The 21,455-nt window shown below is 51.6% G+C and overlaps 2 protein-coding genes and 1 long non-coding RNA gene across 11 annotated transcripts in view; 1 reads left to right on the top strand and 2 right to left on the bottom strand.

Annotated features, from left to right (window-relative positions):
* Window positions 1-12,051, bottom strand: part of PHYKPL (5-phosphohydroxy-L-lysine phospho-lyase) — a 46,762-nt gene extending 34,711 nt beyond the window's left edge. For 2 of the 7 annotated variants that reach the window (XM_037823005.1, XM_037823009.1), the window contains exons 1-8: window positions 11,970-12,051; window positions 11,030-11,148; window positions 9,875-10,034; window positions 7,787-7,894; window positions 7,167-7,254; window positions 6,973-7,089; window positions 5,408-5,490; window positions 4,926-5,151 (exon numbers count right to left, since the gene is read on the bottom strand). In XM_037823005.1, the coding sequence (XP_037678933.1) occupies window positions 4,926-5,151; window positions 5,408-5,490; window positions 6,973-7,089; window positions 7,167-7,254; window positions 7,787-7,894; window positions 9,875-10,034; window positions 11,030-11,148; window positions 11,970-12,028 (960 nt within the window). In that variant the 5' untranslated portion in view covers window positions 12,029-12,051. Of the gene's footprint in view, window positions 1-61; window positions 3,490-4,925; window positions 5,152-5,407; window positions 5,491-6,972; window positions 7,090-7,166; window positions 7,255-7,786; window positions 7,895-9,874; window positions 10,035-11,029; window positions 11,149-11,233; window positions 11,941-11,969 lie in introns of those variants that run through there. The other 5 variants (XM_037823010.1, XM_037823011.1, XM_037823006.1 and 2 more) reach the window with 5 other exon arrangements.
* Window positions 12,004-15,185, top strand: LOC119524380. The gene is made up of 3 exons (XR_005214807.1): window positions 12,004-12,706; window positions 14,310-14,499; window positions 15,125-15,185. It is a non-coding gene; the product is annotated as an uncharacterized LOC119524380 (long non-coding RNA).
* A 1,523-nt stretch (window positions 15,186-16,708) lies between these two features.
* Window positions 16,709-21,455, bottom strand: part of COL23A1 (collagen type XXIII alpha 1 chain) — a 389,555-nt gene continuing 384,808 nt past the window's right edge. For 2 of the 3 annotated variants that reach the window (XM_037823084.1, XM_037823085.1), the window contains 4 exons: window positions 20,613-20,666; window positions 20,285-20,371; window positions 18,275-18,313; window positions 16,709-17,847 (listed from right to left, as the gene is read on the bottom strand). In XM_037823084.1, the coding sequence (XP_037679012.1) occupies window positions 17,845-17,847; window positions 18,275-18,313; window positions 20,285-20,371; window positions 20,613-20,666 (183 nt within the window). In that variant the 3' untranslated portion in view covers window positions 16,709-17,844. The remainder of the gene's footprint in view (window positions 17,848-18,274; window positions 18,314-20,284; window positions 20,372-20,612; window positions 20,667-21,455) is intronic. The other variant, XR_005214814.1, reaches the window with a different exon arrangement.

The following is a 21,455-nucleotide window of genomic DNA, read 5'->3' as shown; positions in this document are numbered from 1 at the left end:
AAATAAATCTAAAAAAATCCATGGAACTAACGACATAAACCATGGACTTTAATTAATAGTACAATTATAAAAAGGTACTATCATCAATTGTAACAAATGTTCCTCACCAATGCAGAGTGTTGGTGGTGAGGTGGTGTATGGAAATCCTGTATTTTATGCATGATTGTTCTGTAAACCACTACTTCTCTAATAGAGGCAAAAAGTTTTCTTTCAACACACCCAACTATTAACAGGTTTGGTAGAAAAAAGGAAAAGAAAAAGAAAAAAAGCAAAACACCAGCAAAAATATAGACAATTCAAACAACACAAATAACAAGTATGATGTAACATATTTATAGAGTTCTGCAACCAGCATTTAGAGAATACATATTTTCATCACACAAAAAAAATGGTCTAGTATCAGATCACAAAGATAGCCTCAACACATTTTACAGAATAAGTTTCGAAAGTATTTTATAGGACGTAACAATGACCTCAATGCAATTATGTCATAATAATAATTATCTGCAAAATCTAGAATTCAATGACAATGCAGCAGTCCTCAAACCTTTTTGGCTTTAGAATTGCATTATACCCTTAAAAATTATTGAGGACCCTAAAGAGTTTTTGTTTATGTGGGTTATATCTAGCAATATTTACTGTGTTAGGAATTAAAACTGAGAAATTTCAAAAACATTTATCTATTCATTCATTTAAAATCACAATTAAAGTATGTCATTTAAAAAGAACAATAAACATGCCATAAATAATATATTTTTATGAAAAATAAGTGTATTTTCAAAAAAAATAATTAAGTGACATTTGGCCTTGTTTTACCGGTTTGCAAATCTCCTTAATGTCTGGTTTAATAGAAGACAGCTGCATTCTCATATCTGCTTCAGCATTCAAGCTGTTATGATATCTCACATCATGTAGGCTCTGGAACACTCCAGTGTACATTCACAAAAGAATGAGAGTGAAAAGGCAAATAACGTGTTAGTATGATTATGGAAACTGTGTTAAGTGTCTGGACTTCTGAAACGGTTTTGGAGACCCTCAGGGTATCTGGACCACATTTTGAGAACCTCTGTAATAATGAAACTACTTCTTAAAATATGTATGATACAGCAAAAGTTGTGCTTTGAAGGAAATTTATAGCCTTAAATATTTATATTAACAAAGAATAAAGTCTGCATTAAAACAAATTAGAAAAGAATAACAGAATAAATCCAAAGAACATACAAGAAAAGAAAACAAAGGAGAAGATACAAATAAACAACATTGTGAATGAAAAGGGGATGTAATGATAAAGATGAAAAAGATATTTAGGAAATATAACAATAACCATATGTCAACAATTTTGAACACTGAGATGAAAGAGATAAACTCTCAGGAAATACAACTTACCAGAACTAACCCAAGAAGAAATGAGTAACGGGAAGGGTTTTATAAACTTTTGAAGAAACTGAAGTAGCAATTAAACACCTTCCCACAAAGAAAACTCAAAGCCTAAATGATTTTATAGGCAATTTTCATCAAACTTTTAAGGAACAGATCATCCTCCTAATTTTAAGTAAAAGGAAAAGAGGAAATACCCCCAACTCATTCTATAAGACTGGTATGACCCAGATACCAAAACCCAAGATATTATGATAAAAAAATGAGAATCAATTTTACTTCTGAAAACAGGTGCCAAATTCATTAAACAAGACATCAGCAAGTAGAACCTAATAGTGTATAAATATAACTGGATGTTGTCCCAGCTATGCAAAAATGGTTTAATATTAGGAAATTCGTAAATATAATTCACCATTTTAAGATATTAAATGAGAAAAAATAATTACCTCAAGAGATACATGTTTAAAAATAGGATAAAATTCAACACCTATTCATAAGAAAATCTCTTAGCAAATTAGGAATAGAAGATTTCCTAACCTGAGAAAGAATATTTATTAAAAATTTATAGCAAACATCATGTTCCTAAATGGGTAAATATTATAAACATTCCCATTAACTTAGGAATAAGACAAGTATGCCCACTGACACCACTTGTATTTAACTATGTACTGGAAGTCTCACCCAGTGTAATAACACTACTACCATTATTTGGAGATGATCTGATTGTTTACATAGGAAAAAACAACAATAAAATCTGCCTACAAACTATTAGAAATAACAGAAGATTTTAACAAGGGAATGGATACAAGACTAATACACAAAAGTCAATATTTTATACCCCAGCAGCAAATAGTAGACACACAAAGAGAAGTCATCATTTGTGACACAAAATATCAGATATCTAAGAATTAAATCTAATGATATGCAAGATCTCCATAGGGAAAATTATAAAACATGGAGAGATACATACCATGTTCACGGATAGGAGGATTTCAATATTGTAAAAAAAAAACACAAATTCTCCCCAAATTCATCTATAAATTCTACACAATTCCCCAAGCAAAATCCCAACAGGCTTTTTAATAAAATGTTTAAATATAATACTAAAATTAATATGAAAGACTAGAGTCAGGAATATACAGATAAGAAGAGAAAAACAGGTAAAAGCGGACTTTTTCTACCATGCATCAGAACCTATCATGAAGCTCTAGTGATACAGAAATGTGGTACAGGTGCAGAAAGACAAACTGACCAACAGAATATAAATAAGGGCACAGAAACAGATCCATTCATAGATGAAACTTCGGCTATATAACAGAGGTGGTACATCAGATCAGTGGGGAATAAAGGGAACTTAAAAAAGACGTTATTCACATGCAAAATAATGAAACTGCATTCCTATTTCTTCATATACACAAATCAACTCTAGATGGATTAAAGTCAAAAACAAAAATGTTAACATTCACACCCTAGTCCAAGATGGCGAGCGAGGCCACCTGGTATATCATTGTCAGTGCTGATCCTTGTGCTGGATGCCGAGATCGGGGATTGTAAGTGCAGTGACTTAACGAGGAAGATCAATCTCTTATCTGGTGTGTGGAGAACAATAAGAACGTGGACAATGATTGGTTCCAATTGGAGACCAACAAGGAAATGACTAGGTGGTTTGGAAAATGCTGGTACATCCATGATCTCCTCAAACATGAGTCTGACATGGAGTTTACCATTCCTGTCAGATATCCTACTACTATTCCAGAAATTACAGTCCCTGAACTGGATGGAATGACAGAAAAGATGAACAGGGGTGACGAAATCTGCCTGACTGACTACTTCAAGCCTTGTGGGCCAGGAATGGGTCCAAGTTTGGACTGGCTCATCTCATGGTTCTGGGGCTGGGTCCATGCTGGTGGTGGAAATCCTGATCTGATTCAGAAGGGCACGACCCAGCACGGAGAGATGCAACCAGCGAAGGGTCAGGCCACCGAGCAGGACAGAGGGACCTCTGCTGGGCAGGTTCCTGCTTTCCTGGGCATCACTATTCCTACTCATCTGGCTTCTTTCCCCTACCTCTCTTGATCTGTAGTTGTTACCCAGTAGCTGTAGCAGGCGCTGCTGAAAAAAAAAAAAAAAAACACAAAAAGAAAAGAAAAAGAAAAAAGAGTACTAAGTTAGGTGGTACAGAGAGTGGAAAGACTTGGGCCTTGGAAAACCAACAGACAATTTATAGACCCTCTTCAAGTGAAAGGCACATGAGATCCTGGAGGGATGGGAGTATCTGAAAGTGGGTACATTGCCTTTCTGGTTTGTGAAGACAACCCGTCAATAAAAGCTGCATCCTCTAGTGGGGAAAAAAAAGTTAAAACCCTTCATAAAAAATGCAGTATCTTTTAGACCTTGGGGTAGGGAGAGATTTCTTAAACAAGTCATAAAAAGCCCTGTCAATAAAATTAAGATTGATATGATTGACCATGTTAAAATTAAGAACTTTGGTTCATTAAAAATTACTTAAAAGAGATGAAAAGATAGGTTATAAACTGAATGAACTCATTCACAATATACACAACTGACAAAAAGATTGGTGTCAAGAATACATAGATAAGCGTGTGTATACATATACACACATATATATACACACATCTCCTACAATTAAGTAAGAAAAGCATCAGTTAACAATTGAAAAATGGGCAAAAGACACAAACAGGCATTTCATAGAAGAGGAAATACATGGACACTAAACATAAATAGATACTTCATATAATTTGAAATCAGGGAACGGTGTATTGGGACCACAAGGAGGTACCATTTTACACCCACATGACTGACAAAAATTAAAAGGTGAGTTTATGAACCTTCAGAATCTCTCATATGCTGCTGAGGAGGGGTGTTAACTTGTGAACTACTTTGGAAAGCAGATATCATCATCTCTTAAGATGGAGGGTGAGGGTGAATACATACCCTATGACCCAGAAATTCCACTTAGGTATATACTTAAGAAAAACTCTGGCACCCACCCGCACAAGAGACTTGTAAAAATTGTTCCTAATGTCACTCACTGTTCCTAATTTTAAGGTCCAGGAATCCAACCCCAAAGCACATCAACAGGAATGGAAGAATAAACCACAGTGCATTTACACAGTGGAGTATTATAAAGCTGTCAAATGAATTTCAGTGACACAGAATCTGGGTTGACTGTAGACCACATGTTGCCTAGACTGAGCCCCTCCCACACATCTTAATCGGCTCTTCGGCTCCAGCACCCAGTACACAGTAGGCAGCTTCTGCTGGAATTTCAGGAGAGAGGGACTCATGCATTCTTTCTATGTATTTCTCAAGGACCTGGTTCCTTCTGACAGCCTTTGGCTAGACACTAGCTTTTCAAAATGTTTTGCTATTTTCTCTGACCTGACCGCAAGCTCCCCAAGGATAGCATCTGGAAGCCTTTGTGTTGGGCACAGTACGAGCCCATGACCTCTGCCCACAAAGGACAAGCTGACACCTGAGGCCTGAAGAGCTCAGTGCTGCTCCCTTGCCCCGTCGCCATCACTCACCGTGTTGAAATACTCGACGCCGGTGGCTTCAAACGCCTTCGCCATGGCTTGGGTCGTGGCCACGCAGGCGAGGGGGTGGCCGTTGCCAATGGGCTTGCCCATGGTGACGATGTCGGGGACAAAGCCCTCCCCCTGCAGTTGGAAGGCCCAGAACTGTGTGCCTACTCGGCCAAAGCCAACTTGAATCTCGTCTGCGATGAAGACCCCACCAGCACTGCGGACATGCCTGTGCCAGAGGACAGAGGTCGCAGAGGGGACTTTAGTGAGAGGGGGTAAACCAGAAGTCGGGAGAGTTTGCTGGCAGTAAGGTGAGGGGCCTTGGGCAAATAAATGGCTGGCCTTCTTGGGGCCACTATCCTGTAGGGCGTGGGTCTCAAACTTCTGGCACACAGGCCAGGCTGAGGGTGGGGCTTGGAACAAAGCTTGGGAAACCCCACCACCCTCCTGCCTTCCCTGGGGCAGATACCTTCCCACCCACTCACTCTGCCACTCGTGGGAAGTAGCCGGCAGGGGGGATGACCTGCCCTCCCACGCTGGGCAGAGACTCTGCGAAGAACGCTGCAATCTGTGCACAAGACAGGATGTCGGGGACGTCCCTGTGGAGGTGCTGGGTGGCAGCGAAGCCCATCCTGCTGACACTGGCTCAAGGCTGGCTCACGGCAGGACAGGTTACGGTCATCACAGTGCCTCTGCTTTGGGTTTCATGTCACATCTGAGGGGTCTGTGACTCTGCTTCCTTTTAGGCCTCAAACCAACTCTCACCACCTGATGCCCCCAGGCCCCCTGGACTCAGTGTGCCCCCAAACTAAACTCCCCTGTAAACCTGTTCCTTCCCTCTGTCCCCTGTCTGGCAACCAGCACCATCCTCAACCCTCTGCCTCCTTCATCCAGTCAGTCAGTCCCCACATCTACGACTCTACCTTGGTAATGTTCCTGGAATCCACCCATCTCCACCTGGGGGACCTGCCTGTTTCTGCCTTGGACTCTGGCTGCAGCCCCTCCCTGGACATACTGCTTCCCACCCATCCTCCACAGGACCACTGGAGTGATGTGGCCATGGGAAAACTGAGTGGGATGAGGGCAGGGTGAGACGATAGGGAACTGGTGCCCACCACTGCTGTGGCCAGACCACTTCACTAGTCATGTTTTAGAGAGTTGGGTGAACAGTCCTTGAAACGCACAGGCCTGCAGGACCCGGGCCAGGCTCTCCCCAGTATCCCCCTGCCAATCTTTTGGTCTCCCAGCTTGTTTTGCTTTGCCAGGTCCTATGTTCAGCTTCAGTGAAGCCTTCTGAGAGCCCTCCACCTGCCTTCCCACAGCCTCCCCTCTTCTCTCACCAGGGGCGTCCCCCTTCCTGGTGGGAAATGTTGCTCCTGTCTTGGCCCCTCCACACCACCCCTTTCTCCTGCCCTGGGCCTCCCTGCCACTCACTTGGGCCCCAAAGCATGGCGTCCCCTGCTCCAGGCCAGCCCCACTCAAATCCACCCTCCATGCAGTCTGGAGGGAGCTCTCCAGAGAACAGCCCCTCATCTTATTACTCTCCCTCTCACACCCCATAATGGTCCCCACGGCCTGCAGGGTGGAGTTCTAGCACCTCCAGCAGAGCGCCCGGGGCCCCTGGGGCATGTAGGCCCTGCCTGCCTCTCTGGGTTCACCTCCTGCCCCGCTCAGCCTAGCCTCACACCCACGTGGCCCTCCACCTCCACACAGGCCACCCTCACTTCAGGATGCCTTCCCGCTCCATGGCCCATCCCACCCTGCATGGCTTGGTCCTCCTCACCTGTTACTACTGAAATCAGGGGGACGCCTCCTCCAAGGATCCCCCTTCACCCCCACACCAGCCCAGCCTGGGTTAGGAACCTCCTGGCTTCCTAACACCCAGGACATAAGACTGCTCTGCTCTCAGCTAGCTCTCTGCTGAGCATTTAATGCCACCACCAGCTTCTGAGAGGGCAGGGCCTGGCTCTGATTTCTCCCTGGGTGGCCAGCACCTGGCATGGGGCTGCAAACTGAGGTCTGCTGGAATGGCAGGAGCCTGGGCAGTTACCTTCCTGCCCCTCTCCTGTGCACTGCTGAGCACACGTTTCACCTCATCGGCATACGCTGCAGCTGGGTCAGGGTGGTCCTCCCGATAGGGGCCGCGGTAGGTGTCCGGCAGTGGGGCCTGCGGGGGGATGACAGCGCCGAGTCACCTGGGCGCAGGGTGGGCCCTGCCCTCTGGCCGACCTGGGCGGTGCCTACCACGTGCACCCACTCCTTCTGGCCGTCCAGGTCACGGAACTTGTAGGGACTGATGTCGATCAGGGAGCTCAGGTGGCCGTGATAGGCGCTGGGTTGGGTGGGGGGAGAAGGGAGGGCGGGCACCTCAGAGGACGCACCAGGAAGGCCCACCTTTCTGACACCCGAACCCTGGGCTGGGAAGAGCCCAGGACGCCCAGTGGGGAAAGCTCCTGGCCATGTCACTTCCCACCTAGGGTGGGTCACCATCTAGCCTTTCTGGGTTCAGTTTTCTCCCCCGTAAAAAGGGGGAGTGAGCTGTAGTACACTTAAAATGTGGCGACACTCTAAGGCTGGCCCAAGGTCTTTGCATCTGGGAGCTGCTGTGGGAACGATTTAAATATCTCAATGCATGGGATGAACTTTCACTTCCTTACAAAGCCTTCTTTGCTCTCCAAAAGCCGCCTTCTGAGAACCTGAGGGAAGGAGACTCCTGTGGGGGTCTTTGCCTGTTTTGCTACCCCCCAGTAACACAAGCCCTCACCCCTCCTAGCTGAAGGCACCCTGAGACACAGCCCCCTGATTCCCCATGAGTCTGCCAGCCCCAGGCTTCTGGAAGCAGCAGGGCTGTGAAGTGCACTTACTGGTCTAAGACCACCACGTCCTGGTGTCCTGTGTACTGGCGGGCCAGCCTCAGGGCCAGGTCATTGGCTTCCGAGCTACGACAGAAAAGGTGGGCCCTGCCAAGCCATCTGGGGGCAGGCCCAGCCCAGGGCTGCGGCTCTGCTTCCCACTCCCCACCTCCCGGATAGCAGCTTCCCACAGAGAGACCCTCCTGGAGGAGGAAGCCCTTCCAGCAACAAGACAATCATCCCATCTGTCATCCATTTATGCACTCAGGAAACATTTACCAATGTCCTCCATGTGCTAGGCATGGTGGTAGGAGAGGGGGCTAAAATAATCAGCAAAACCAGCCCTGACCCTAATGGAACTGACATTCTAGTATGTGTCTTGGAAGCTAAAGGACAAAGAAAGAAAATAATGACCAGTTTGACTGGTGCTACAATAGAAACAGGGTGCTGAGAGAGTACCAGGTGGGAGGGGAGGGTACTTCTTTAGATGGGGGCCCGGGAAGGTCTCTATGAGGTCCCAAGGGGAAAGTTTCCAGGCCAAGGGAGCAGCACACACCAAGGCCCCATGAAGGAAAAGGAAGAGAGAAGACAAAGGAGGCCAAGGGCCTGCTAAGGGCAGGGCGAGAGTTAGGGGATGTGGGTGGCACGTGGGGGCTGGGTTTCTGGGCCTTGGAAGGAGTCTGGATTTTATTTCCAGCACCATGGGAAGCTGCTAAAGGGTTTTAATTACAGAAGGGTCATGACTCAACTGTTTTTGGAGGAGGCCATTGGCTGTGTGTGTCTAACGGAGGAGGGAATACAAGTAGAAGTGGGGGGACCTGGGAGGAGTATGTGTGGCTGTCCAGGGAGAAGGGTGGTGGCCATGGAGATGGAGAGAGGTGGATGAATCTGGGAGCTACCTGGGGACAGGCTAGGCAGGGCTTAAACACAAGACTGGGAAGGATGGGGAGAATATTCCTTCCTTCACTGCCAAGGAAGCAGTGACTCCTGGACTCAGCTCCCTATTCTTCCTAGAGAACTGAACCAGGAGCCCGACATCTTGGATTCCAACTCTGGCTCAACGGATGACCCTGAGCACGTGAGTTCCTTTCTTTGAACTGCTCTTTCCTCATCTGTAAAATGAAGATGGTAACTTCTACCTCCTAGATAACACTGGCAAGGGGAGGGGAGTGTTAATGGAGGTAGTATGGAAATGGCAACGATTATGGTAAAAATCATTATTCTAATCCAAACACCACTACCTAAGGCTTGTTGAGATGCTCTCTCCCAGGTGTGCTGTGCTGGGTCTGTGTCATGTCACCTGCCATTTCTGCCTCCCCTGCCACTCCCGAGTCCAAGCCACCATCACCTGGCTGCTGAACTGGCTCCTGATAGTTTCTGCTCTTGCTCTCCCCCACCCTGATCATATCACTTCCCTGATGGCTTCCCCATGCTCTTAGGATAAAACAGATTCCTTACTTTGCGATAAGGCCCTGGGTGGCGGGGTCCTGCCTCCCTCTCCAGCATCAGCCTGCACTCTCTCTCCTCCCTCACTGGCCTCTAATGTGCCAGCATGCTGTGCCCTTCCTACCACAGGGCCTTTGCACAGGCTGTTCCCTGTGGCGACCAACCCAGAAAGAGCACTTTGGATGCGTGGGCGGCACCCTTCCCTTCCTTCCTTGCCCAGTTATGTCCTAATCATTCTTCAGCTCTTAGCCTTATGTCACTCATTCAGGGAAGCCTTCTCTGAACAGGTCAAGTCCCTCTACCACTTCATGCCTCATTATGTCCTACACTTTTCCTCCAGCCCTCTTAATTTTGTATTTCTTTGAAGAAATCACTAGATGTAAGTAAGATGAAGCTGACGGCAGGGAATTTGGCTGTATCCTTCAACAATGGGCCTGTACATTCATGAGATGTAAATATAAATATATTACCTCATTAAATCCCAACAATCACTCTGCAGGGGAAGTCATGGCCTCCCTAATTAAGAGACCAGGAGACTGGATCCAACACGGGAACTTCGCTAGGGTCTACTGCTGGGATATGCAGCAGCTGCAGACAGCTATCCTATCTTCGTTGCCTCACTCTCTCTCCGGGGGCTGGCCGCCGTCCACTTACCCAGAATTCAGGAAATAAAACACACAGAGCTTCTTTGGCAGGGTCCGGGACAGCCTCTGCGCATAATCCACGAGGTTGTCATGCAGGAATCGGCTGTTGGTGTTGAGCACCTGGTTCTGTTCGTGTGCCGCTTGGACCACGAGAGGGTGGCAGTGCCCAACTGGAAAAGGCCTGCCTCAGTCACCCAGCCGGCACCTCCCCCAGCCCGATCTGTAACCCTTGCCCAAGGAGACCCATTTACTGAGGGAGAAGTGAAGAGGAAAGGGGGAGATGGGTCATGCTGAAGACAGGGGAGAGAGAGATGCAGGTTTTGGAGAGGGAGACCTAGAAAGGAGTCCCTGAGACTGTCATAAGGAAAATGTTCTCTGGTAGAAAATATCTGGATGACCCTGTCTAGAAAACTCCTCTTTAAGGAGGCTCCCTGAGGCCCTCTGCTTGACAAGGGTGGGTGTGGGAGTGGTGGTGGGGAATGGGGGTCTGTCTTGTCAGTGGGCTTGACCTTACCAGTCACTGGGGATTGGAGGAGATCGTAACTGTCAAAGGCCGAAGATAATGCTAACAGTGAACAAGTATTGGGGGGTCAGGATGTGCCAGGCACATTCAAGGCGAGATACACAAATTATCCCATTTCATTCTCCAAAATTCCCTTCGGCTCGGTAGCTATTATTTTCTCATCTGTTTTGCAGATGGGCAAACCTAGGACAGAGAGATTAAGGAACTTGCCCAAATCACAAAGCTGGTAAGTGAAGAACAGGGATCTGAACCCAGACAATCCCAGCTTCAAGCCCCTGCCATGAACCAATCTGCCTGCTAAGTCATGGGCTCCTGTTCCTTCCATCAGCTCTGGTATTCCCAACTGGATGACTGAATTCCTACTTTGGTTTCCTTGCCCAGCATCTGAGCCGGTCACTGGGGCTGAAGCCCTTCCAGGATCCTTTACACTTGGACAGGGCCCCGTGGCATCGCTGGTCATGGCTGGGCCATTTCCTGGCTTAGAACGGCCACTACTTGGAAACTTCTAGAGCTATGCTGTAAAGTCTGCGCCTCCTTTGGGCATGGATGCTGGCCCAGCTCAACCCGGGTTTCTTCTCAGGACACTCTCAGGTCAGGTTCACAGCCTTGGCTTGCCCCACATGCCCGAGGGACGATACTGACCGTGAGCCACATTGTTGATGCAGTCGAGGTACTGAGCCCCCTGCTCGTCATACATGTACTGCCCCTGGCCCCGGACAATCTTAACAGGATCCTCGGGAAAAAAGAGTCTGCAGGAAGAGCTGTGGGGAGACAATGAGCGGGCAACCATGTCTGAAGACCGGAAGGGAGAAGTCTACCTATCACAGGCTTCTCCCCACCACTTGCCTGTTTCTGGAAAGGACAAAAGCTTGAAGGCCCAGGTGTTGCTTCCCTGCCTCTAGTCTCCCCACTCTGTAGGTGGCTGGAGATGGGGAAAAAGGATGGGGCAAGAAGTTGCTAAAATTAAATGGTTTCTTCAGTAATTTCAAGGCTAAGTGGCCTCCTCATTTCTGCACATGCCTGCCTGGGATCCCGGGAAAGATGGATGCGCCACACGCACGGCGGTCTCTTCAAGCTTGTGCTTCCTTCCTGGGATGGGTTTGGGGTGGGGGTGGGGGGGATGGCCCACACTACGTGGCTGGCTCTCAGCCCTGAACTCTCCCTGCCAGCCAGTGGCTCCGTTGCGCAAAGCGCCAAGCCCCTGCTCTTTATGGCTACTCCCCGCCCCCAACTTTCGGCCCCTTCCTGGGTCACTGAAGCCGGCTGTCACGGGGGGAGAGGGAGTCCTCCCGGGTGCCAGGGCAAAGGCCTTCTCCCGGGGGCAAAGGCTTCCCAGCGAGGCTGCCAAGAGCCCGGGCCGAGGTTGCAGGTGTGGTCGGTCCGGAGGGGACACTGCGGGGCCCACGTCAGAGGGTCACCTGGCCGGGGCGCGTGGAACCCTGGCTAAAATGAGGCAAGGAGACCCGGGGTGAGGCCGGACGGGGTGACGCAGCCGAGCGCTCGGGGCCGGACGTGCGCGCGCCCCGCGTCCGTCGTGCGTGCGCGCCTCCCCATACGCGAGCGCGCGCCTCCCGCCGCGTACCCGATGAGCCGCCGCCTCAGGCCCAGAGTCTCGGCCTTTGCACGCTGACCCGCCGCCATGGCAGCGAGGGCCGTCAGTCCGCTCCGAGACGCAACCGGAGAGAGATCTCGCGCGCGGCCGCCGTCCCGAAGGCCCCGCCCCGCCTTAGCTCCGCCCCCACCCCTGCGGATTGCGGCTTTTGGCTGCTCGGGCCCGCCCCCTAAAGCGGCCCATCTAGCTCAGCTTGTTTATTCATTTGGCAAACAGGCCCCACCGGCCCGAGCGCTCGAGTCGGCTCTTGGTCGTAGCCGCGCGGAAGCCGGGTTTGCGCTCGCATTCTGAGGGCTGCTCCGGCCCGGGTCTCCCCAGCGCGCCCCGGGCCTCGGCCCGCCGGATCCCGGCGCTCGCCCACCCCACCCCACCGTCCCGGCCTCGCCCTGGGCCTCGGGCTCAGCCTCTCTGAGTCGGCAGACACCCAGCCCCGGGCCTGGTACGCAGGGCAGGAGAAGCGATTGCCTCCTCTGGGGCAGGACCCAGGCCTTCACACCCGGTGCGCTGTTGCGGGTGACAAAGGACATCACCACGATAAGCGCGATCTCAGGGCCCCGTTGCTCCTGCCAGAATGCAGGCAGGCTGAATGGGAGCTATGTCAACACCAAGAGAATCGTATGTATATGTTTAGGCAGGAAGAGAGTTGGGAAGACGACTAAGGCCCCTTGATCCCAATAGTATATGCGAGGAAACGGAGCTTCAGAAAGGTAAAGGGTTTTGTTTCCAGACACACAGCAAGTCTGCAGCAGAGGCTGGACTCCAACTCAGGCCTCCTTGACTCCCAGCCCAGGGAATAAGGAGAGGCCACAAAGGAGCTAGGAAGCCAGGAGAGCAAAGATGTACCTCCCTCTGGGGTGGGGCAATGGGACTTCCTGCCTTCATGATCCCTAGAAGGGGAGGTCCTGGCCTGTGCTTCCTTTTTGAACCTCTCCCTAGTTCCCAGCCCTCTGCATTGCAGCCTCATTGCTCCTTTTTTCTCTCTCTCTTGTCCATAAACTTGCAAAATGCTTAAGATTTTTATGAAGGAACATTTGGAGTTTCTTATTTTTAATTATAAAGCAGAATTGAACTCTTCTCATGATTCTTGAAAAATACTTCTCTCCAATTAACTGAGAGGTTGCTTGTGGCCTGTACTTCTTTTCTGAGGGTCACTCCCCTCCCCACCCCAGGTGATTAGGGGGTTGAGGCTTTTAGCCACATGACCTCAGCCCCCGTCCCCAACTTCTGGAGTCAGCGCTGACTTGATTGAATTACCACAGTATTGGTAGTTGGTGTCAGAAGCTGTTGGAAGTTGAGGAAGTTTTTGATGTTGATATAACCAGGATGCCTCCCCTTCTCCCTGCTCAGGAAAGCCAGGTCCTTCCTGCCTCTGGCCCCGGGCTCAGCCCACCTCAGTTCATTATCTCATGCCCAGCCTCTGAGGTAGCATTGTATAAGAGAGCAGGAGATGGGAAGAAGTGGCTGAACCAAGATTTGAGCCCAGGGCCTGGTATTTTTCAACTGGGGCATCACTGGCATTCTCAGTGACAAGATTCATCATTGGGCAGGTGTGCCAGTTTGTACATTTATGTCCCCCAGAAAAAGCCATATTCTTTAATGCATTCTTGTGGGGACAGACGTATTAGTGTGAATTGGGTTGGAACCTATTGGTTCAGTGTTCATGGAGATGTGACCCGCCCAACTGTGGGCGATAACTCTGATTGGATAATTTCCATGGAGGTGTGGCCCCGCCCATTCAGTGTGGGCCTTGTTTAGTTTACTGGAGCACTATATAAGCTCAGAGAGAAGGAGCTCACAGCTAGCTGGAGCTGAGAGACATTTTGAAGACGGCCGTGGGAAGCTGATGCAGACATTCTGGAGAACGCCATTTTGAAATGCAACCTGGAAGCCATGTGCCTTCCCAGCTAACAGAAGTTTTCCAAATGCCAATGGCCTTTCTCCAGTGAAGACACTTTATGGCCTTAAGAATGTAACTGTGTAACCAAGTAAACCCCCTTTCATAAAAGCCCATCCATTTCTGGTGTTGTGCATTCGGCAGCATTAGCAAACTGGAACAGCAGGTGTGTGCCATGCATTTCAGACGCTTACTCTCCCTGGCCCTGCTCACTGAATGCCGGGAGTGGGCCCCTATTGTAGACAACCAAAAGCATCCCATGCATTTCCTGGAGTATCCTAAGGATCTGGAGGAAGGAGATCCTCTTGGGCCTCAGATCTATCTGCAAAATGGGGACAGTGATCTTTTTGTTTAGCTTAGCTTCCCTGACACTCAGGAGCTCAATATATGTGTCTCCCTCTCTCCCTTCATGGCAGGAAGACCTGAGGCCCCTCAGCCACTGAGGTTCAGTTCTGAGGCAGGAACACTTCATGGCATCTCCACTGGGACCCTGAGCAAGTTACTCACTCTTCTATGGTCTTGCTGCCTCCAGGGGTCTGGGAGACCCCAGACTGTCTGAAGACTCAGCAGGCCCTGAACCTTTGTTTGCTGACCTGGGAATACAAGGTATGAGGCCACCAGGGGGTGGCAATGGGCCAAAAGGGGTCCCACCCTATCCCAAGGAGCAGGAAGGGGACCCCCTTGGGTGTGTGGGGAAGGGGGAGCATCTGGCTTCTGCCTGCATAAGGGCCTGCATGGAGGGACAGACTCCATGCCCTGCCAAGCAATTTTGGAAAGACAAATCAGAGGGCATTGAAAAACCTGGGTCCAGTCCCAAGCCCACCGTCACTTCCTGGCTATGCAATCCCTCAGCAGGTGACTGCCCTCTCTGAGCCTCAGTTTTACTGTATGCAACACCTACCACACAGGCCTCCTCCTTCATGGAGCTGGTAAGATGATTCTGCAAGGTAACCACGATGCGGGAGGACCTATTTGCAAACTGAAAAGGGCAGTGAACGTGTGTGGGTTCTGCCAGAACCCAAAGGAGGTTTTGACACCCAATGATGTGCATTAGTCACCACAGCCTATGGTGGTTTGAAGCTGCATATACCCCAGCAAATCACATTCTTAAAGCTAATCCATTCCTGTGGGTGTAAACCTATTGTAAGTAGGACCTTTTGAATAGGTTGCTTCAGTTGAGGTGTGGCCCAGGGTAGGTTTTAATCTTCTTACTGGAGTCCTTTATATACAGGACCAATACAAAGAAAAAGAAAGAGAAAGCCACAGAAGCAAGAAGATGCAAGCAATGAAACCTGGAAGTAAAGGGAGAGGCCAGCAGGTACCACCATGTGGCAGAAGAGCCCAGGATCACTGGCAGCTGGTCTTCAGCAAGAAAGTATCGCCTTGATTTGGACATTTTTCTCAACCTCAAAACTGGAATCTTGTTAGCTAGTAAATTCCCATTATTAAAAATCCAGCCTATTTTATGGTATCACTTTGAGCAGTTTAGCAAACTAAAAGAGCCCCACTGTGTTTCTCTTCTCTTTCATACTACTTGTCTTCTCTGGTGACGGAGACCACTGACCCAGCAACATGGCCTGAGACTTATCGCCAGCTCCTTAGGGAGTAAAAGGTGGGGATGATATATTCCTGGTCCCCTTCGATTCAGTGAGGAGTCTGTGTAGCAGGGGGCTGCCCATACTGTGGTCCTCTCTGGCCTCAGTCCTTGGAGGGAAAAGGCCTGAGACCCTGTCACTGCAGACCCTTCCTTGGCCATATCACCTTGAATGTGCTTGATTTTGCCATCTGTGAAATGGGCATGTTTGCTGGGTCTTTCCCTCAGGGTTGTGAGAAGGACCAGCAGGGATGAGAGGAGCGGCAGCGTTTTGCCAGATGGTGCCCTTGCTTGGTCTTGGAGTAGGGAGGCGAGAGGGAGCTCAGAATCACGGACGCTTCCAAGGGGGCCTGACCTGTCCTAGACTCTTGGCATGTTCTACTGCAGTGATCCTCACTAAACCATCATCTAACTGGCCAGGATCACCATCCCATTTTACAGTGAGGTGGCAGATTACATTTTCCAAGATGGCTGCAACAAGACATACCATCCCACATTTTCTTCTTAAAAAAATGATGTCGACATGTTTCCCACTGAGAGGTGAGGTCAATATCCCTCCCCTTGAATCTGGGTGAACTTCTGACTCTGGCGGGTAACGACTTCTGAGGTTTGGCCATAAAAGGTGATACAGCTTCCTCCTGGTCCACTTGGGACATCCCCCCTTGGAATCCGGCCACCATCCTGTGAGCAAGCCCAGGCCACCCGGAGAGATCTCGGGTAGATGTTCTGGCCAGCTGAGGTCCCAGCTGGCAGCCAACATTGCCGGACATGGGAGAGAGGGGGATCTTCAGGACGAACCCAGCCCTAGCTGTCTGCCTGCTGCCACCTATGAGGGCTTGAGTGTGAACCTCAGTGGAGCCCGTGGAGCCCCAGAACTAGAAGGGAGAAATTAGAAATGATTGTGGTTTTAAGGCAACAAATTTTGGGGTGATTTGTTTAGGCAGCCATTGACCTATGACCAGAACAGATGCGCACATGGGCTTGGCAGTGTGACGTGACTGGCTAGAGGGCTCAGCTGGTACATGGCCAAGGCCTACTGGAGTCTGTATCTTCCTAACTTCCAACCCTGAATTTGCCCTGATCTTGAACTATCTCCTGGTTTCTTGGTTGGCTCCTGACTCAGGGAGAGTCCCCCTTTCCCTCCCCACCCATCAGAAGGTGGGCTGAAACCGCACCCCAGAGGTGCCCCAGGGGCTGTCTGCAAGGACAGGCACACACAGACACACATTTGTGCTTTATTACACGCAGCGATATCCATTTACACAGAAAGGGGAGACGAGGAGCGGGGATGGAGCTGGTGGCTGGGAACTTTTGTTGGAGCGGGCAAGCCTCTCATCAGAGCAGGGACTGTTCCCACAGCAGACCCCTTGTTCGGGCCTTCTGGGAACAGCCCTGGAGTTTGCTTTGTCTGTAACAACTCACTGGGAACACCCTTTTCAGTGGCTGACCACCGTTCTCCTGGGCTGGAGGCTTGGGGCCAGGGAGACCCAGAGCGCCGAGCCAGATCCGTCTCCTCAGGCCTGGCAAAGCCCCATCATGCCCATGTTCTGGATGGTGAGGAGACAGAGGCAGGGACTGGCAGCCAGTCCAGCCTGGGACCTGCTGTCCTCTGTACGTGGGGATCACTGGGCCCCCTGCAGCTGGGCCCACAGCTCGGCGATCACAGCACATGGCCACCCCTCCTGACTGGAGGACATGTGTTGTCACAGCAGGGTGGCTCCCTGAGGTCCCCTGAACTCAGGCCTGGCCCACTGGTGGGAGCTGGATCCGCTTGAAGGTGCTTCCAGCAGCTCCCAGCAGCCAGTTGCACATGCTGGGTGGGAGTCTTGTCCTGCCCTGGCAAACCCAGGGTCCAAGGGGGCCACAAGGGGGTGCAGCTGGCTGGAGCTGTCTGGAGGCTGGAAAGAACAGGACCAGCTGCAGCTGCTGTCCAAACCCAGGCCCTCTTGGACAGGGTGGGCTCCAGGGCTTTGAACTTCAGGGAGCAGGTCTCGCAGAGCAGCAGGGCAGCTGTGACTTTCTGCTCATCAGGTGATTGGAAGCTCAACCCAGTGCATCGTCCCAGCCTCATCTGAGGCAGGCACCCTCCATCATCATCCTCGTCTCCCTCCTGGGAAAGCCAAGTCCCACAGGTACCCTTCAAGGACACAAACTCTCCCGGAACTGACCGTCCAGTTTCTGCCGGCTCCACGTGCTGATCTTTCTGGGGCTGGGCTGGGTGCACCCTCGAATGTTAAAAAAGACCACAGGTGGCCACGTCCCATGAGAAGAGATATTCAATATATTACTGTTTTGTTTTTACAAAAGTTAAAAACGTCCACACGGATCTGTACAGGTTGTGGGCTGGGTGCTGGGGATCACTGGAAAAGGAGGGAGAGACTGGAGTTGAGGAGGGGGTATTGGGCCCCTGGGGTCCCATCCCCCAACCCCGCTCGCTGGACTGCCTTTTTCTGGCATCCCCAGTCCTCCCATTTCCTTATAAGCAGCTCTGGTCCCCAATCTCCCGTGCCCCAGGCTCCTGACTGCCACTCCCTGTTTGGTGGTGCAATCAGGACAAAGTCCGGCACTGATGGCTCTGCATGGCTGGGCAGCCCTGACCGAGGCCTGTATGACCAACAGGGTGGGTCAAGTGCAGTTTCCCAGCATCACAGCCCTGAGCCTCAGACCACGAGACGAGAAAGGCAAAGCGAGGCTGATGCTGGAAAACCCAACTCTGAGAGTTGGTGCCCAGGTGCCCACCTGCCCACCCACTCCCACCTGCCCCGGAGACTCCAGCCTGCAAGATACCTTATGCCAGCAGCCCGGCACCGGCAGCCCGTCGGGGCCCTGAAAAGGAAGAAAGCTTCAGGGACTGGGGGCCAGGGTCTGCCCAGCTCCCCTACATGCAGCACACTTCTCTCCAAGGTCAGGGGGAGGCACAGCCCAGGGAGCTGCTGGGTGGGGCCCGAGCGAGTTCCCACCTCCTCCCATCCATCAGGTCTCAGGGACCCAATGGCCCCTCACTGCACATGTCTGTAGGGTGTTCCCTTCCCACGTGCTTTCTTGGTGTCTTTTCTTTTTCAGGACACCTGTCCAGTGATCAGAGACAGGACACTGTGGAGTATTGGGCATCATTCCAGACATCTGCTTTTGTGCTCATGGCAGGAATGTCTCCCAGAACGTCTCGAGGACAGTCCAGGTGCTGAGACCATCCTGCCCGGCCTGTGCCTGGGATCTGTGTGAGGACAGAGCGGGCTCAGGCCTGCAGGACAATCAGACACAGCAGGGAAGGGACAGGTGTCCTCCGACAGCCTGGTGGATGTTGAATTAACAAGGGACCAGGACTGATGCATCGGCCTAGAATCCCTGGGAGACCCAAGGGTGGGAAACACTTCACTCCATTGCAAGGTACGCAGCGGGGGCCTCTAACACACAGGACGTGTCCGTGCGTGAAGCCAGGGGCACGGGCCGAGGACCAAAGAGGGGTGCAGGGGAGGCAGGACAGAAAGGAAGGCAGAAGTGAGGAAGGCTGAGGGCAAAGGAAGGGTACAGGCAGCCCAGCACAGCACGCAGCAGGCCAGATACCGTACCGCAGGGCAGGGCCCACCGTCCCGCGAGCCCGCCGCCCCTCGCTGGCCTCTGCATTTGGGATTCTCCTGTTTCAAAGACAAAGGCTCCCTGTCTTGGAGGGAAGTCTTGACCTTGGAGCGGCATGGCTGGGCTTTTCGTGTGTATTTCCCACTCAGCTCATGTATTTTTGTTTTTTTTTTTTCCCCTCCATCCTCAAATCCCCTGGGACACAAGGATCACCACGCCCATTGTATGGATGGAAAGACTGAGGAACAGTGGTCAGAGGATGGGGCTGAGCTCCCGGGCTCTGACACCCCTTTGGAATTCTCCTGCACACCCACAGTTGAAGGCCGGCTGGGGGACCCACCCTCTCCCCGCGTCCCTGGCTGGTGTGGCTGGGTACGAATTTTTGGTCAGTTTTAATACAAAAACTCAGCTGTTTTGTTTTCCCCCTATTTTCTGGGCTCCACTAGAAGAGTTTAACCTGTAAGTCCTCCCTGCTCTCTAAAAACAGGGAACTGATTTTGGTCGTTTTAGGCACTGGGTCTGGGGTGGCCGTTGAGAACTATTATGGAAGAATGAGAAGGAAGGAAAGTTTTGTGGAGGATGTAGAGGAAAGGGATTCTGGGGCATAGAGAGGAGAAGCAGGGGAAGGGGGGTGGGGTATGGTATACCGTATCCCAAACTAGAAAAAGATTCTTCTGGAGGGAAAGGAAAGACCGAGTTCCGGCCCAGCCTTGCCTCAAGCCCTGAAGGAGTCAGCCCAGATTGGGGACCCAGGCAGCCAGGGCATTGGGGACGGAGCAGCCTCTGACCTTCCCCCCAGTAGCACCTTGCCTTTCCCTGTTGGAGCCCCCTTCCCAGATCTGAGCCCCCTCCCAGGGAGCCCCTGATTTCCCTGAAAACGCCACGTAAGGCAACCTCTCCACCCCCAGCCCAAGGCAGGTCCCCACTCAGGCCAGCCTGCCCTGGGGTCGGGACCCTGACAAGCAGACCCCACCCTGGGCTGGTCTCCACCTCTATGAAGAGGGGGTTGGGTCCCCCAAACCAAGCCCATTGAGGGGGGTGATCAAGACCAGAGTGAGCAGAAGCCACAGTGGCTGCCGCAGGAGCAGAGGTGGCCCTGGCAGGGTGGGCACCCAGTCCAGGGCCAACACGAGCTTGAGGCCAGAGGCGACCTCGGCCTGAGCCTGGCTGCGGGTGACAGTGGCCTGGGCCGGGGGCTCTCCACCCTGTTCCGACACCTACCACAGGACATGGCTGGTCCAGGCCTGGTGGTCCTGGTTCACCCTTCTGGCCCTTCACGCCTTTCCGGCCAGGGATCCCTCGCTCCCCCTGCACGGAAAGGGAAATGGAGGCTCAGCTGTGGGTGCCAGGCTGAGGCCCCCCCATCCCTAACACGTCTCAGGGAGATGGGCCAACCCTGCGGCCCTCTGTACCAGCTCTGTCTGCCCCCGTCTGTTCGCCACCCACTTCCTTTCTGCCTACCCCTTCTTCTCCCCCCTGCCCCATCTCCCCTCCCTTGCCCCATCTCCTCTCTGCCATCTTCCAGCACCTTCTCTCCACCGGCCCCCACCTTCTCTCCACGTTCACTCCGGTCGCCTTTCTCTCCTCGGGGTCCTGGGAAACCCTGATAAAAGGATTAAAGGTTAAATCTGCAAATGAGGTTTGCCCCTCTGTTTCCTGTTCGTCTCTGCTTCTCTGTCATCCACCCCCACCCCTGCCCTCCACACAGAGTCATGGTACAAGCTGGCCCCGCCTCAGTTGTCAAGTGGTACATAGACTGCATATGAGGCCGATTTAGGGGGAAACTCATGTCTAGGCCACGGGCACCGCTCCCTCCAAAGTGGAACACTGTTTGTTTCTCTGGACAGAAGCGCCTTGAGCAGATCTGCTGGCAATGTGCTTTCTCTCAAGTCACAACCAGATGCAGCAGGCACTGCCCAGGCGTGGCTGGGGACAGAGACCCCGGAAATCCGCGGAAGTTTATGTCACCATCTTGGACAGACCGAGAAAGGGTGACCTTTGTTCACCCACCCTTGTACACACAGACACCCCTGCCCATCCATCCATTCGTCCAACTGTCCGTCCATCCAAACAATGTTACTAAGCAGCCACTAGGAATCGGGCTGCGGGCTGGGCGCTGGCCTTCCCCCTTACAGTCACACGGGGCAGGCAACGGGGCGTAGATGATGACAATCAATGTTCATTGACCGAGGAACTAACGGGAAGGTCCCCAGCGGGGAGGGGCTGTTCTGTGTAGGTGTGGGGGTCGGGGGCAGCTTCCAAGCAGAGTCCCCATTTCAGCTGGCCCTGGTGGAGTGAGCGAGGGCACCAAGGGTTTCCAGATGGAGCAGCGGGCATGGCTGTGAGACACCACCTTGACCTGTAGGTCTCGTAGAAGGTGGCACGGAGTCTC

Source organism: Choloepus didactylus, assembly GCF_015220235.1.
Source record: "Choloepus didactylus isolate mChoDid1 chromosome 11 unlocalized genomic scaffold, mChoDid1.pri SUPER_11_unloc1, whole genome shotgun sequence".
Lineage (NCBI taxonomy): Eukaryota > Metazoa > Chordata > Mammalia > Pilosa > Megalonychidae > Choloepus > Choloepus didactylus.
Note: the sequence above shows the minus strand (reverse complement) of the source record. Positions and strands in the feature narration are given on the sequence as shown.